Source organism: Dendropsophus ebraccatus, chromosome 14 (assembly GCF_027789765.1).
Source record: "Dendropsophus ebraccatus isolate aDenEbr1 chromosome 14, aDenEbr1.pat, whole genome shotgun sequence".
NCBI lineage: Eukaryota > Metazoa > Chordata > Amphibia > Anura > Hylidae > Dendropsophus > Dendropsophus ebraccatus.
The window spans coordinates 23,767,798-23,785,597 of NC_091467.1; the positions used below are offsets into that span (position 1 = coordinate 23,767,798).

The 17,800-nt window shown below is 43.5% G+C and overlaps 1 protein-coding gene across 3 annotated transcripts; it reads left to right on the top strand.

Moving 5' to 3' along the window:
• The first annotated feature begins 415 nt into the window (after positions 1-415).
• Positions 416-16,967, top strand: LOC138771768 (upstream-binding protein 1-like). 3 transcript variants are annotated; one of them, XM_069951752.1, is made up of 16 exons: positions 416-481; positions 577-695; positions 1,704-1,846; positions 4,583-4,659; positions 6,169-6,274; positions 6,429-6,535; positions 6,629-6,781; positions 6,919-7,029; positions 8,446-8,540; positions 8,648-8,702; positions 8,908-9,001; positions 9,873-9,963; positions 10,725-10,807; positions 11,800-11,945; positions 12,474-12,525; positions 16,626-16,966. In XM_069951752.1, the coding sequence occupies exons 2-16, from the start codon at positions 613-615 to the stop codon at positions 16,661-16,663; spliced, it is 1,434 nt and encodes a 477-aa protein (XP_069807853.1). In that variant the 5' UTR covers positions 416-481; positions 577-612; the 3' UTR covers positions 16,664-16,966. The 3 variants fall into 3 exon arrangements, with proteins under 3 accessions (XP_069807853.1, XP_069807852.1, XP_069807854.1); XM_069951751.1 differs by lacking the exon at positions 416-481 and having other exon boundaries at positions 488-695; positions 16,626-16,967; XM_069951753.1 differs by lacking the exons at positions 416-481; positions 577-695; positions 4,583-4,659 and having other exon boundaries at positions 1,723-1,846; positions 16,626-16,967.
• The last annotated feature ends 833 nt before the right edge of the window (positions 16,968-17,800 follow it).

Sequence of the window (17,800 nt, forward strand, 5' to 3'; positions counted from 1 at the left end):
GTGCATATCCCGGGACTTGCGCCCAATTTATCACTTGCGGTGCTGGCCTATGTCTGGTCGGTACCAGGTGAAATTGGTTGTGCAATATTCTGCAAATATTGTATTCACAAAGTTAGGAATATTTGGTTACACTAGTCCTATTTGGCTGTAGAAAAGTTTTCGACTCAGTTGTAATTGTCCCCCTGGCTATTATACCCGGCTATTGGCTGCGGTTTATTACCCCATGTAGCAGATAAGAGGTCGGCTCCTTATCAGTGTATGTGGAGTGCAGCTGCATTGTGTGATAACACTATGTATACTATGTATATTGCTGTTGTGAGTTTTTTTTGCCTGTGCGCTCTTGCGTACACATAAACAGTAACCAGTGTGTGATGTCTCTATGTCTGTGTATATGTATACACACAGGAACACACTCTTCTCTGAGCACAGGGCTGGATCACCGCAGCCAGCCAATGGCCACCAGAGGAGCCAGGATTTACAGGTGCAGCCTCTTCTGTCATCCTTCTGCTTTATAAAGAACAGGTTGGTCTGTCGATGCTTCTGTCTTCTCACATCTTGGAATACCTAACCCTACAGTCCATTGTATCCGTCATTGAGACATCAGGACACACCATGCTGTTCTGGCACAGCCAACCTGAGCATTACTGGCCTACCCCTGCCGAACACTACCAGAACACAACCAATGCCATCTACAGGTGAGCAATACAATGGATGCCAGGCTACTATATCCAGAGATGGAGGACAGGATCTTGGTACTCTTCTTTGTATCCATAGGAAGTAGTATCATTTTATAAAAGGTCCCTTTAAGGGATTTTTTTTTTCCAGTGGTTGGTGCATCACTCTTCTAGCGCCCTCTATGTGTGGGGGGGGGACATACAGATCTAAGGCAACTGATTGGACGTTAGTATATCTATGCCCATATTGACGCAGAAAGGGGTAATACAGAATAGATTAAGTTGTTGCTGTCTACGGCTATGTTCACATTTAATCCGATGAGTAGGCGGATCGTGCATGTTGTATTTAAAACCTTCCGTTTCCCTGGCAATAAGCCACAGCCATTGACAACATGTGCACACTCGGTTGAACTGAGCATGCAGATGTATGGGGGAATCTGTATATTATTTATGAGATGGCTAACGCTTATAGATAGTTTTACTTCAAGAAGGTATAAGACGCTGTGGGACACATGAATGATGGGACGCATGCCAGATGCATGATGGGTAAATCTCTGCAATTAGGAAGGAACTGAAATGTCAAGCATTAACTGACACTTAATGATACCTCTCCCTTTAAAGAAGAGGTTCTTCAGCAGCTGAGGTGTTTATTATGAGGCATTGATTCCCTGCCTGTTGCAAAACTACATCACCCAGCATGCACCGGCAGCCAATAAACCAGTGGTCTCCAGCCTGTAGCATGCTGGAGGTTGTAGTTTTGCAACAGCTGGAGGGATACAGATTGGAGATCACCATTATAAAGTATACTGTATGCTTACTGTAAATTAAACAGAAATTTAGAAGTTACAATCAATCAGTTAGAACATCAAATTGTATGGGGTAAATGTATCGGGCCTGCACTGTGGATATGTTCATGGAATTTGTCAATGATTATTCATATATATATATATATATATATATATATATATATATATATATTAGAGTGACTTCTATTCCATTATATTGAATGCTGTTTCTTGCTGTATACAGGGAGACCATACCACTGCCATTTCTGAAACAAGAGGACCAGCCTATGCCCACCCCGCTGTGCCCGGCCTTCCAGTGTGTTCTCTGTGCCCCCAGCTCTCCAGCTGTAAAACTACATGAGGAGACCCTCACCTACCTCAACCAGGGTAACCCTAAACTCTACTCAACTTATTACTAATGTTATGTACATATGTACCTATTATAACAATAAGATCCTATACTGAGTATTAGAATCAGGAATTGCGCGCACACACACACACACACACACACATATATATATATATATATATATATATATATATATATATATATATATGTGTGTGTGTGTGATCAGTAAGTAATATTCCTCCCTGCTGTTGATAAGGATGCAGAAGAATCTATGCATTAGTATACTGTATAGCAGTGTTCCCCAATGCAAATGTAAACCTAGGCACCATGGCTGTTGGGCAGGAAGCAAAGTCGGGTCCCCGAGCTCATTATAGATATAGATTTATTTACATGGACGTGAATGCAGTTTCACCTGAATGCGTAAAACTAAAATCTGCCTAAAACCAGTTTCAGACAAGCAGCTGCATAAGGCTGGGTTCACACTAGCACAGGGAAGCATAATCTTCGGCCCTCCAGCTATTGCAATAGTACAATTCCCATTCTGCCTGGACAGCCAAAGCTAAAGCATGATGGGAATTGTAGTTTTTGCAACAGCTAGAGGACTGAAGATTGTACACCCCTGCACTAGTATAATATAGAGCCTTAGAGTATGTAAGCTCATGCATGCGAGCAGGGACCTCACTCCTCATGTATGGATAATTATATGTATCTCTGTAATGTCGATTTTTTTTGTCTATGTATGTACCTCCAGAATTGTAAAGTGCTGCGGAATCTGTTGGCGCTATATAAATAAAAATTATTATTATTATTATTATTATTATTATAGAGTCTGTACCTTGACCAGAACTGCCCTGGCATTATGATAGTGTGACCCCAGCTTTATATGACCTAGTCTGTTCATCTGTATCATGACCACAAGTCCCAGCATGACTGGTGTAAAGTAGAATTGTCTTAGTTGCCCCTAGCAACCAATCAGATTCCACTTTTCATTTTCCAAAGAGTCTGTAAGGAATGAAAAATGGAATCTAATTGGTTGCTAGGGGCAACTGAGCCAGTTTTGCTTTACACCATGTTTGATAAATCTCCCCCTATATACTTTCAGTCTGGGTTGGCCCAGGCATGCAGCCTTATTATGCTCATCTGAATCCAGCCTTACCATGACAAGTAATACTTCCTTAGGCCATGTTCCCACCATGTAAAACAACAGCCGTAAAACAACAGCTTAACAACGGCCGTATTTGCTCAAAACAACGGCCGTGTTTTTTACGAAGTGTGAACATAGCCTTACAATGCCTACACAATACTGCCATATAAGTGTTACTCTACTGAGATGAACTACTGCTCCAGCCTTGATCTGTTCATCTCTGCCCAGTTTCCATCCCTTAAAGAGAACCCATTACCCATGAAAATGCTACCTAAGCTATCGCCAACATGTTATAGAGCAGAAGGGGCTGAGCAGATTGATATATATCTTAATGGAAAAGATTCAGTATAACTTGTCATTTATTGATTGAAATCTCTGATTTTTCCATGCTAAAGAGTCCAGTCCATTGAGTGACTCCGCCCACTGGACTCCATAACACAGAATAAGCAGAGATTTCTATCAACATAGTTATATATCAATCTGCTCTGCTCCTTCTGCTCTATAACATGATGTCGATAGATTACATAGCATTGTCTTGGTGACAGGTTCCCTTTAAGTCACTCTAGGTACTTGTAATCCACCCCCAGCACTGATTCATAGGCACAATGGTACTTGTGGTTCCACATTACCTAAGTAAGATGATAGATGCACTTGTTCGGGACTAATCCAGACAGACGGGAGAGGCACAGCTGTCATCATTCACCTCTATAGAATAAGTGACAGCTTGTCTTGTAGTGTTTTGGCTGCAGCTTTGGTCCAGCCAGTCTCCTGCTGGAACCAGTTCTAGTTACTCAGAAAACCAGCAAGACAACAAATATAAACTGAAAAGGCGGCACATCCACATTGGTTACTGGTGTTTATGTCATAATCCTAATGCGCTCTGCCACATGTTTTGGATGTGATGAAATCTTTAAAGGGGCACTACAGCCCCTTTAAAAAAAATTCTTCCAAATCAACTGGTGTCAAAAAGTTGTATAGATCTGTAATTTACTTCTATTTAAAAAGCTCAATTCTTCCAATACTTATCAGCTGCTGTATGTCCTGCAAGAAGTGGTGTATTCTCTCCAGTCCAACACAGTGCTCTCTGCTGCCACCTCTGTCCGTGTCAGAAACTGTTTAGAGCATAGAAAACGTCTCCTGTTCTCCAGACTGGAAATAATACCACTTCCTGCAGGGTATACAGCAGCTGATAAGTACTGGAAGACTGGAGATTTTTAAATGGAAGTAAATTACAAATCTCTGGCACTTTCTGGCAGCAGTTGATCTGAAAGATGTTTTTTTTTTCACTGGAGTACCCCTTTAATATAAGTAAACTAATTTATAGTACACTGCCATTAGTAAACCATATACCAAGCACATATATAAATGACAAATAAAGTTATTTAACAGTAGAGGTCTGCATTCCAGCTGTTGAAAAACTACAACTCCCAGCATGCACAGACAGCCAACGGCTGGTAGTTGTAGTTCTGCAACAGCTAGAAGGTTGCAGACCACTGAACTACTCCCTGATAGAACTCAGTTCCAGAAAATCATAAAGTGTGCACAGAATATAGATTCTATTACAGCACAAATCCCATAGCCCTCTCCTGTATCTGATGCCTTACTCCTGCTATTTACTGATTCATTGTAGGCCAGTCCTATGAGATCCGCATGTTAAGTAACTGGAAGGGAGCCGCCGATATACCTGAGAGTCGCCGGTTACTGAAGGTTGGTGAATGCGTCTCCCATACATTATTAGTCCTTGCATATAGATACAAGACATAGAACATAAATCAGGACTGATACATTGTCACTGCTCTATAAACTAAGCCCCTTTATAGTTTATATATGTATAAAATATGCCTGAATTAAAAATGCATTACATGTTTTGTACTTCAGAGCTGAATTCATGGTTCTTTCTGTCATCACTGACAACAGTAAACGAGCAAACATATCTTGTACTAATCCTGAGTAATAGTATTTAAAGGGGTTATCCAGGATTAGAATAAAAAAAAAATTAAAAAAAGCATAGCTACTTTCTTGCCTGAATTGCACAGTTCAGCTGCATTAACTTCAATAGAATAGAGCTGCGAAACCCTCACCCAAACTGGAGATAGTAGATGTGAAACAGATAAAGTTACTGCTCTGCCAGTCATCACTATAAACAATCTACAGGTGATGCAATAGCTACCTTGAACCCCAGAGCTGCATTCACAGTGCTGTCAGTCATCATTGAAAACAGTTAAGAAGCAATGCATTATATACCTTCTGCTGATCCTGAGTTAAAGGGAACCTGTCACCACTTCCATGCTGGTACAGGCAGCATGGATGTGGTGGCAGGCTTCTTCCTGCCCCATTGGCATTGATTTATAGATCTCACTCTATATCTATCTAGCTAGCTACCTACCTGCAAGGGGCTACCCTGATGACTTGCAATTCTGGCAGCATGATAGCAGGTTTCCTTTATAAGTACTTCAGAGCTGCATTTACAGTTCTGCTGGTAATTAATTAGAACAGTCAACAAGCATGAATTCAGATACTTGTTCGACCTACAGAATTTTGAATGCTGCTCTGGAGTATAAATAATAATAATGAATTTCTATATTAACTGTATAACAGTGATCAAATTGGACATCTCTGTTATGAAGACAACGATCACCTGAGGAGCCGATTATCAGCTGTTCGTTGACTTTCAACAGGTTTAAAAAAAATCTGCTGATGACTGTGTAAAGAAAATAATAAAGTTATACTTACCAGTCCAGGCTTCCCCAGTTTCCTGCTGCCTTTCCCCACTTTCCTACTGATGCCGTCTCCGCAGTGACAGACTGCTCAGCCAATCACTGGCCAGGGTGGGACAGCACTGTGGCCAGTGATTGGCTGAGTGGCCTGTCAGTGCAGAGACGGGTTCAGCAGTGGCTGCAGTGAGTGGGAATAGGCAGCAGTACACGGGAGTTCCTGGACAGGTAAGTATATTCTTCATTATTTTCTACATAATGCAAGGGCTGCAAGGACATCGCTAACAATATATATATATAACTTATATTATAATTATTTTTATATATTATTTAACGATAATAGGCCGTATAATAGGCTCTTTAGGGAGCTTACCCTGCTAATCAACCCTTAGATATGGGCCAATATAGAATGTAACACCTTAGGTGACATTACAGGTGCGTGCCATATTACTGCCTGCCAATATGTAACCTAATATATCCTAACCTCTTATCTTCTCCATAGAGTGTGGTCCGGGTGGCTTTCCATGACCGACGCCTGCAATATAGTGAACGACAGCAATTGGAAAGCTGGCAGCTCAGTCACCCAGGAGACCGAATACTGGACATAGGTACAATGGCTTTTCATGACAAGAGTGTAGATTTAAGATGGCTGTAATATGTCCATACTGATATTAAACTACCCTGAAGTTCACTAGGGTCCAATAGGTATCTATCAAGGGGGGTAATCCCGAAGTGTTCCTCATCTCCTGTCCTTCATTCCAGATGTGCCTTTGTCTGTGGGAGTGATCGACCCTCTGGTAAATCCCAACGCCTTAAACATCATTGAATTCCTATGGGATCCCAGTAAAAGAACATCTGTTTTTCTACAGGTGAGGATCAGGTGACTTTAGCGGATGGAGCTTGATTTCTTTCAGATGGTTAATGTCCACAGAAGATAATGTCTTCCTCCTCCCCCGTTTCAGGTGCACTGCATCAGTACAGAGTTCACACAAAGAAAGAATGGGGGAGAGAAGGGAGCCCCATTCCGAATCCAGTTGGACACGTACAAGGCCGACTCCCAGGGCAACTTTACCGAGCATTTGTACTCCTGTAGCTGCCAAGTCAAAGTGTTCAAGGTAAGGAGAATGTGCCTTGTAGATTAGGGGTCTCCTGCTGCTGCAACACTACAACTCCCAGGTGCAGGTCATTAGGGCATAGTGGGAGTAGTGCTTACACAACAGCTTTCTTGTAACCGTCTTTTATCTTTTTACAGCCCAAAGGAGCAGACAGGAAGCAGAAGACCGATCGTGAGAAGGTGGAGAAGCGCTCAGCACTAGAACGTGAGAAGTACCAGCCCCCTTGTGACTCCACAGTCCTTACAGAGGTAACCACACCCTGGAGTAAAGTAACTACAATATAACCTAAATCTATAGGGGAGAACTATGGCCAGACAGATAACTCCGCTGCAGCGGCCACTACAAAGGCATTTAATTACTGGTGGCTGAAGAAGTTGGATGCAGTTCTAAGGTGTCCTGGAAAACATGGATACAGTCTATGGCCTATGGCTGTATCCATATTTTCCAAGCAGTCTTAGAGCTGCATCCAACTTCTTCAGCCACTGGTAATTCCGAGAGTTCGGACAAACACGAACATATTTGAAGTTTGCTCAACTCCATCAGTGATGTATTCCATGAACACAGCGTGGACCTAGCCGCAGAGCTGAGCAAAGCTACAGTAATGGCAATCAAAAAAACTGTTCCTACGTTTATTATGATTTCTGCCCATTAGTTTAGTCTGGCCAAATGAATTCTGATTTCAAAGTGCTCCAGTTGCCTAGAAAAGTCCAAAATGACAGCCTGACGTCTCCTAGGACTATATCCATCTAATGGACAACAGGAGCGCTTAATTTGGCCAGACTAAACTAATCAACAGCCAATCCATTAGAATCGGTTTTGATTGCAGTTACTATAGTCTGGCTCACTTTTGCCCCTTAAAGGCCCCTTTATATTGGCCGATTATTGGCCAGAAGTGTTGCTAGACATGCTCCTTCGGACGATAATCGGTCCGTGCAAAAGTGTCAGTGATCAGCTGTGGAGTGGGAAACGCCTGAGCGCATCTTTTGTGTAAACAGGTGATGGGCATCCGATAGCAATAGATATAAATAGCCCCACAAATGATACAGTGATTGTTTGTGTGGCCCACCTGCTTGATTCATTGTGACTTCTGAAGACACTGCAAATAAGCACTGATCTCGCTGATCGGCACACATTTGCAGCCGCGGATAGAAATGTAACGGGACCATTAGGCTATGTTCACACTACGTATAAGACCGGCCGTTCCGTGACCCCGGCGGGGTCACGGAACGGCCGGTACTTAAGTACCGGCTGGATGATCCATCCGGCCGCGGAGCTCTAATGTGGGTGCATCAGCGCGCACCCGCATCAGAGCTTCCAATAGCGCACAGTGAAGCGAGCAACCGGAGCCGCTCCCTTCATTGTGTGAACCGACAGGGCTTCAGAAAACTGACACGTCAGTTATTTGCGGCCCCGTATGGGATCCCGGCAGGAGCGTATACGTGTATATGTGTATACGCTCCGGCCGGGATCCCATAAAGAAACAGTCATTGTCCGCGCCAAAAGTACGGCCGTTGTTGCAATCAGCAACAACGGCCGTACTTTTACGTATTGTGAACATAGCCTTACAATGTAGTACGCTTTGTGTAGGAACCATAGTTTAGCATTTGTTATACTCAACTCCTCACCATACTACAATTACTTATTACATGGCCTTATTTTTGCAGTGTACGCCATGGCCAGAGGCTGAAACCCCCAGAAGCCCCTCCAGCACTCCTGGCCTCTGCTCACCACGTAACTTCAAGGTGCCCACTCCCGACAGGTACATGACGATACGGCTAGAGACCACATTGCTGATCCATAATCTTCTGCTTTCCTCCATTTATCCTTATCTTCTGTGAATTACATGTCCTCTGGTTTCTCCCATAGGATCTGTGCATCCCCTGTGTGCGCTTCAGACAGCTCTACAGAGTGTACAGGAGAGGTGAGTACAGGCTACTATCCCCCTCAGTGAAAAGTCGATGAGTCACCAACCGATTGCTTTGTCTGTTTAAAAAAAAAAAAAAAAATCATCTTCTTGTGAAATAGGGGATATATGGATGATAGCTGGAGAGCCACAGGTTGGGGCACACAGTTCTTCTCATTATTCTTCTCATTCTCACCAATACTGTTTCTTGTGGTTCCCGCAGAGTCTCAGCCCTTCCGCCTCCATCAATGACACTCAGCAATGGCTGCTGCGAAATCGATTCTCTAATTACTGCCGAACATTTTCCAATTTCACAGGTAATAAGGATGAGAATTGTCTCCTCTGCTTGTTAGCGACATCCTGTCCCCGCGCTGTAGCGGCTGTAATTTCTGTGTCAGGCTAATGATATCCTTATTATCCAGTCTTAAGTCTATGGGTACGGATGATATATTATGCAAATCCCGTAATTACTAAACTATATGGTAATCTACCATAATGCTATTACATTTCCATACATTATACTGATCATCTCTAGGAGCTCGCAATCTTTCCATTACATCCAGTGCAGATCTGCTTATGTCCCAGATCGGTAAAGAAACATAATTTCATCATTGCCATATAATTTAATTTACTGTGCGGTAGTACATGGTTGTAGAACAGGCGGTACAGTGATAGGGTAACAACCTCAATTCTACCATAAGGGAGCAGTATAAGCCTTCATATGTGTGCATCCACGCAGCTTCTCCTTGTACATCGTACATTGTCTCTGTAAGGGTGCGTTCACACCTACAGGATCCGCAGCAGATTTAATGGTGCAGATTTGATGCTGTGTTCAGTTACTTAAATGAAATCTGCTGCGGATCCAGTAAGTGTGAACGTCCCCTTAGGGAATGTTCACACTAGGGATATGGTAAGGAATTTCAAGCGAAGTTCACGCCGCGGACTCCAGTTGAAATTCGGCTTGTCCCATTGATTCAATTAGATTTTTCAAGCCAATCCGCCATCCGAATCCGTAGTGTGAACATACCCCAGGGCTACGCATCCACTGGATAATATCAGAGGTATACAGTAGGACGCTATATGTTACTATTGCTGGTCTACAACATTGAGGCTTAGTTCTCGGTGTAGATCTAGTGACTACCTGTACACGAGTCCAATAACCAATTGCAGTATTGTTCCCCCAACCAGGTACAGATCTCCTAAAGTTGACCCGCCGGGATCTTACACAAATCTGTGGAGTGGCGGATGGGATCCGGCTGTCTCACGCTCTGACGGCAAGGTATCTAATCATTTTCCGAAGCCAATGATGAGGTTCTGATGATGCATATGGTTAATAAAGGGCTAGTGTTATGGGGTGGGTAAGGCAAAGACTGGGCCCCAGCGGTAACCTAGGCGTTCTTATATGTTCAGGTGTGACACAGTTCACCGTGTGAACAAAGACTAAAGGGGTTATCCAATCTTGGCCGCCTCTTAGGATAGCCCATCAATATTACCCTAGCCGATCAGCTGTTTGACCATCATGGCCACACGTCTGATTATACTCAGAATAGCTGTACCATGGTACTTTAGCACCATGCACCGCAGACAAGGAGGTAACCCCTGAAGAACCCGCAGCACCTAAACACTCGGGAATCAGATTCTCGCCATATAAGTGGCCTATTCTGAGGAAAGGTCATACATTTTTTTAAAACGTGGATAACCCCTTTAAATAACAAGTGTGCCGTTCTCTCAAACTCCTGCTCTGCACTCGCCTATATGGTAATATTATGAGGACACTATGAGGAAGATTGATGAAACCTTGTACAGAGGTGCAGTTACCCATAGTGACCAATCGGATTCCAGCTTTCATTTTATTGGACTACAAGATGGACACTATACGAGAAGGCTTTGTGTGGTGGTGGTAGTACTACTTGGAGGGTATATGAAGGCATTATTTGATATATGCAAATATCTGAAAAGTTGTGATAGTGCCACAGTTAACAGGTCCAGCTATAAAAACCATAGACATAAGAAACAGGTTACTCTTGTTCTTCTCAACAGGTCTGTACGTCCTCGTCTGACATTGTACATTAGTACAGAGTCACCAAGCAAGAACCAGGAAGCCCCAGATGCAAGTCAGACAGGTGAGTCCAGCATAGGAGGACTATAGGTGGCCATACATCAATAACTGTTGGACGTACATTCAGCTAACTCCCGTCTTTCGTCCATACAATTTATGTGCATGGGAATGTTCATGTGTTTCCCATAGAGAGGGGTAAGCCGCAGCTAGACAGCTGTTGTGGTAACTTATTCAAGAACAATAGGCGATCAGGTATGATTGATCTTCACCAGGAGTCGGGAGACCCCCATACACAGATGACTTTAGTATAAAGTGTATAGGCACCTTAAGTCTATGCTCACTCCGCACATGACTGACCCCCCTTATATAACCAGAATTCTCTGTTACTCTCCCAATAACCAATGTCACACACCGTGCATGTCCATAACGTGTTTGTCGCCGATTAAAAACCAGCAACAGATTATGATCTTGTAACCTGAATGCCAGGCGGGATTACTGCTCAGCTTGGCAAGAGGACAACTGGAAGGGATGGAGTTACTGGGCACTTCCAGTCTTAGTGAGGCTGAAAGAGGATTACACAGAAGGTGAATTGGGGCTTATGTTTGACAAACTATTATGGAGATGAAGGAAATAGAAGGACGGCGCCATCCATAACCAGGGCGGGAATTCATTGCATTATCTATGAGCTATTACATTGTTCTTTTCGTGATAGATATCCCATGTTATGACCCCTATAGAGCAATGGTTTGGGCTGATGCCCCACGCTGGGTGCAGCTTATACCCACTTTGGCGGTATTTGGTGTGAATGTGCCATTATGGAGATCACACTATAGTGTGCTATGTTATCTGTACAAGCATCTGCTTCCTGCAGACATTATAGGCAACGTAAAAAGCAACACACATATGCCTAAGATCTAGTGTAGGTGGACAGGCCTCAGACGGAGATTGCGTCTGACAGGAAAGGAAGGTTTGGGTAGTTCTATGGCCTATGGCTATCATCAGTCAGCTATATAATATATACACTAATATGTATGGAATTCATGGTTTCTTTTTCAGCACTGTATCAGGAGATCTACTTGGAGGATGTGACTGCAGCTGAATTAACCAATAAGCTGGCAGATCTATTCAGCGTCCCAGCAAACCACATCCTACGGATCTCCAGGACCGGTCCCCATGGGATCCACATTCTGCTGAGTGACATGGTAAGGAAGGGATATAGGGTTTAGTTCACAAGATTAGTTTAGTCTCCATCTGCCTTGAAGGCTTGTTCAGTACTTGAATGTTCTGATCTGACATTAGCAGTGCTGGTCTCCTATGCATAGGTATCCATATCTTACGGGTAGCTTCATACATACAGAATCCGCACCATTAATTCCACTGCGATACGGTACGTGTGAAGCTACCCTAAAGGGAAGTTTGTGAGATTTTGTATGGACATTTTTATTAGGATAGGTCATCAAGGTGTGTGAATTAGGAGATCAGCGAACCTGAACGTGCGGTAGATAAAGAAGCTAAATGCAGGCTATGGCCTATGGCTGTATCCATGTTTTCCAGGCATCCAATATATCTAACTCCACCAGTGATCAAATGTAGGATGAGGTTCATTCATCTCTAGTAAGAATCCACATACAAATTGCACGTGTTCATAATCTTATAGTAAAATGTTTGTAGAACGTTGTGTGTACAGCAACTGAACACAAGTTTCTAACCTGGTCCTATTTTCCCTCCAGATGGTGAGAAATATGGCTGATGAATCATGCTTTACAGCTATGCTGCAAAAATGTGAGTATAAACTATGTTTTGCAGGATTAGAAAAAACACAGCTACTTTCTTACAAACAACAGCTCCACCCCTGTACTCAGGTAGCATGTGGTATTACAATTCAGCTTCAATGGAGTTGAGCTGCAAAACTGCTGCGGTTTCTGAAAAAGCAGTCACGTTTCTTATAGAAACATATGGGGGTTACCCAGCGTTAGATAAACATGGCCAATTTCTTTAAGAGACAGCACCACTCGTCTCCAGTTTAAGGGTACAAACCCACACACCGTATACACAGCAGATACGCAACAAATACGCAGCAGATTTGTTGGTACAGATTTGATGCTGTGTTCAGTTATTTAGATATAATCTGCTGCGTTTTTGCTGCGTGTTTGCTGCGTATTTGCTGCGTATCGCAGCAGTAAATACGCTGCTTATACGGTGTGTGGGTTTATACCCTAAGTGTGGTTTGCAATTAGGCTCTATTCACTTCAATGGAACCAAGTTGCGAAACCTAACCCAAGAAAGTGGCCATGTTTTTTTAAGGGCCCTATTCCACGGGACGATTATCGTTCGCATAATTGTTAACGATCTCAAAACGACCACTATTGCGAACGACCTGAAATTGTTCACCCATTTACACGGAACGATGATCGTTACTTATGATCATTCCTTCAGTCGTCTTGTCTTCACTATTGCGTTCATCGCTACTGCGAACAACGTTTTATTCCATGCAATAGACCAATGATAAAAATAGGTCCACGTCTCATTAAGCGATCAACGATTTCCCGTTCGTCGTTTAACCCTTAGTCGACCCTGGACGTACCCACTCGTAGCCCGGGACCGCGGCTATTAGCGGGCACGGTCAGATCACCGTGCCCACTAATAAAGTAATCGGATGCAGCTGTCAAAGTTGACAGCTGCATCAGATTACTTGAATACAGCCATCGTTGGTGTCTAGTGGGGTGGATCGCTCCTCCGGGACAAAGCCTGGGGTCAGCGCCGTAATGGCGCTGATCTCGGCTCGGCACTCGATTGATTGATTGCTCGGCCCTCGATTGATTGATCGATCTATGCTGCACATCTATACAGCATAGATCTCAATGAGAGATCAGTGTGTATATACTAGAAGTCCCCCAGGGGGAATAACCCTAACCCCAAGGGGGCTTCTAGTGTAAGTGTAAAAGAAAAAAAAAAGTATTATCAATAAAAAGCTCCCTCCCCTAATAAAAGTCAGAATCACCCCCCTTTTCCCATGTTTTAAATAAAAAAAATAAACAAAAACATGTTTGGGCAATTACGCACGCGGCGATACCAAACTATTAATCACATTCCTGATCTCGCACGGTAAATGGTGTAAGCGCAAAAAATCCCAAAGTGCAAAATTGCGCATTTTTGGTCACATCAAATCCAGAAAAATTGTAATAAAAAAGTGATCAAAAAGTCGCATCAATCAAGGTACCGATAGAAAGAACACATCATAGCGCAAAAAAAAAAAAAAAAAAGACACCTCTCACAGCTCCATAGAGCAAAGGATAAAAGCGCTATAAGGCTAGGTTCACACTACGTATATTTTAGTCAGTATTGTGGTCCTCATATTGCAACCAAGTAGATTGAAAACACAGAAAGGCTCTGTTCACACAATGTTGAAATTGAGTGGATGGCTGCCATTTAATGGCAAATATTTGCTGTTATTTTAAAACAACGGCTGTTATATTGAAATAATGGCCGTTATTTACTGTTACATGGCGGCCATCCACTCAATTTCAACATTGTGTGAACAGAGCCTGTTTTTTTAATCGACTCCTGGTTTTGGTTGCAATATGAGGACCACAATACTGACTGAAATATACGTAGTGTGAACCAAGCCTAAGGATGGGAATGGAGCGATTTTAAGGAACATATATTTGTTAACAATGGTTTGAATTTTTTACAGACCATCAGTGAAAGTTATACATGTTACATATCGTTGTAATCGTAACAATTTGAGGAACATATATAACAAATCAGTTTTACCCCATTTTTTTTCTGGTTTCGCAGTATACTTTATGAAAAATTTCAGCCTGTCATTGCAAAGTACAATTAGTGGCGCAAAAAATAAGGGCTCATGTGGGTCTCTAGGTGGAAAAATGCAAGTGCTATGGCCTTTTAGGCACAAGGAGGGAAAAAAACGAAAACGCGAAAATTGAAATTGGCCTGGTCCTCTAAGGGTTAATCATTAAATGATATTCAACCCAACAATTAATTGCTTCGTTCCGAATGATAATCTGGACGCTGGATAACCCCTTGAAAGGGGAACACCAGCCAAACCTAAAAATCCAGATTCAGAAGGGGTTGGGGGACATAATTAAGAACCTGTCCTGTCCTCATTGCGCAGCTTCACCAACTCACTGACCACCGCCAGTTTCCAGTTTCTCCCGAGTTTCTACATCGTCATGTCCTGGCAGGAAGTACCTGGTCAGCCAGTCTGTGACTGCAGCAGTGTCCCGTCCCAGTCACCGATTGGCTGAGCAGACACTTCTCAGTCGGGAGGTGATGTTTCAGGAGCAGGAGACCGCCGGGGATCAGTGAGAGGTAACGCTGTAGGAGCACGTGGATGGGTAAGTATAGATTCTCTATTATGTTCCCCCATCCCCTGCTGGACCAGGAAATTTAGGTTTCCCTAGAGCTCTGCTCATATTTGCGATCGATTTCTCTTCGCTATTTGCGTTCGTATCTACTGCGAACGACATCTTATTCAATGCGAACGATTTGCGAACGAGCAACGATAATAGGTCCAGGTCTTATAAAGCGATCAATGATTTCTTGTTCGGTCATTAATCGTTTAACGATAATCTGAACGATAATTGTCCGGTGGAATAGGGCCCTTTGTCTTACAGGGAATATCACAAATCTTTTCAGAGGACCAGGTTTCTTAGTGACATGATTGCATGCCACTAAAACCCTAAGTAGTCAGCCCTGGTAACCTCGGAAGGACCCCAGGGCTGTCGGTTCAGAGATAGTAAAAGGCCTCTTATAGGACGATTAGGGACCAGGAATGTTGCTAGAAATGTTCCTGCTGCCAATTATAAGTCAGTGGAAAAGTGACAGCAATCAGCTGAGGAGCAAAAAAACGCTACATCCTAGGCTGGTCATGTCTTTTCAGCCTGCTTCAAAATTTATCAGGATTGGTCGCACATCTTCCTGTGTAAACAGATGCATATGTGGGCTATGACAATAAAAGGAAAACGAACAGTATGTATATAGGATATCTGGGCTGTCAGTTTTCAGATCACAAGCAGCACTGTATACTTACCATCCACACGGCTTATGATCCGACATCAGGCTCTCCAGTCCTCCGGCTGTATCTTCAGGCGGCCAACCCCTACAGAATGATTGACAGCCAGAGAAGGCAAAGCCTGAAGATACAGCCGGAGGACTGGAGAGCTTGATGCCGGATCACAACCAGTGTGGATGGTAAGTATACAGTGCTGCTTGTGATCTGTAAACTGACAGCACAGATACACATATACATATCTGTGGTGTCAGCTTCCAGGGCTGCCAAATGATACAAGGATTCTTCCTGCAACCCGGCTGCTTGTTTTCACTGATTGGCGCTTGTTTGCAGAGTACAAAACAAGAGTAAAAGGAGAAGTCTGGGCAGAGCTATTTTCACACAGGTGTCGGGGAGGATAAAAGAAATAACATGCTCTCACCTCCCCGGCTCCAGCACTGGTGGCCACATACTGCCAATCCAGTCCCCGCCCGCTTCCTGGTCTGAGTGGGGACCCGGGTCGTGACATGTCAGTTCCGCTCAGCCAGTCAGTGGCTGAGGCGATACGGAGCTGACCTGACACGTCACGACACGGGTCCTGACTCAGACCAGGAAGCGGGCGAGGACAAGATCGGCAGTATGCGGCCACTAGCACTGGAGCCAGGACTAAGTATCTAAGATGATAAAATTCTTGCTGTGTGCAGCCAGCACTAGGGGGAGCTTATGTAGGTCAGACATATACAATTCTACTTCAGAGAAAATAGGGCTCCTGTGAACCTTGTGCTGAGAAGCATCTGGGCAAAACACACAACAGCAAGTATGAACAGACCCTTATCCTAACATTGATGGGTTTTTTTTTACCTTTTTATAGTGCAAAATCCAGACGGCTACCACTGCATCCTACGGTAAAGAGGCATCAACCGTCCTGTACTGTCAGGCTGACACAAGAGGAGATCGCCATCCGCAGACACTGCCAGTGCCAGTGCCATGATTGGATGAGAAGGAGGCGTCCGACATTAAGAGGCAACCATGCCAAGGAAACAAGCATGGTCCTGTACTTAGAATAAGCCCCCTAAATACTGTGCTTTTACAGCAGACATGGCCCATATTAACCTTAGCACTAGTAACAGATTGGTGCTTCCCTGTGACGCCACATAATGGAAGACATCCAGATACTTTTCATATTCATGTATATATAAATATTTGTAATAAACGTTTCTTATAAAAGCAGAACGATAATACTTTTAAGTGGAATATCATAACATACGGAAATCTGGTAGGGGTGGCTGTCATCTACAAAGTTCTACAGAAAATCTTAAAAGGAGAAGTCTGGCCTTTTTTTAAATCTGGCAGCCGGCAGGGGGGAATTTGATCAGGAATATAAATATGGAATATGATGTAAGTTCATACTCTTGATCAAATTCCCCCTGCCCCCACCGGCAGATTTAAAAAAAATGGATGGACTTCTCCCAACGTTGATGAGCCTCCTTTAAGGGAGAAGTTGTGGCCACTCTGGAGGAGATGATCGGCTGACCACATAACAAAGGTCATAGTTAAGACCACCAAAGCAAGAGTTGGGATAGGGAACCTTTGGCCCTCCAGTTGTTGAAACACTACAACTCCCATCATGCCTGGACAGCCAAAGCTGAAGGGCCATGAGTAGAGAGAAGTCCAATCAATCAGCATTTGATTACCGGTGGCTGAAGAAGTTGGATGCAATCCTAAAGTGTCTTGGAAAACATAGATACAGCCATCAGCCATAGGCTGTATCCAAGTCTTCCAGGACTCTCTAGGGCTGCATTCAAATGCCACATGATCAGACATGAGCATGCTCGAGTTGTGCTCATCTCTAGCCATGAGTTTGACACCACTGTTTTAGAGGGTCTATAGAGAATTGCAGTTTTACTGGCCCATGTATCACTAGACCAGTACTTACCACCACTAACCTGGGTGATCACTTTTTTCAGATGAAAAAGTCATCCAAGTTGCAAACACAGCTCAGCGCTACCCATCAAGGCAACATTAAAGGGGTTTTCCAGCGCTACA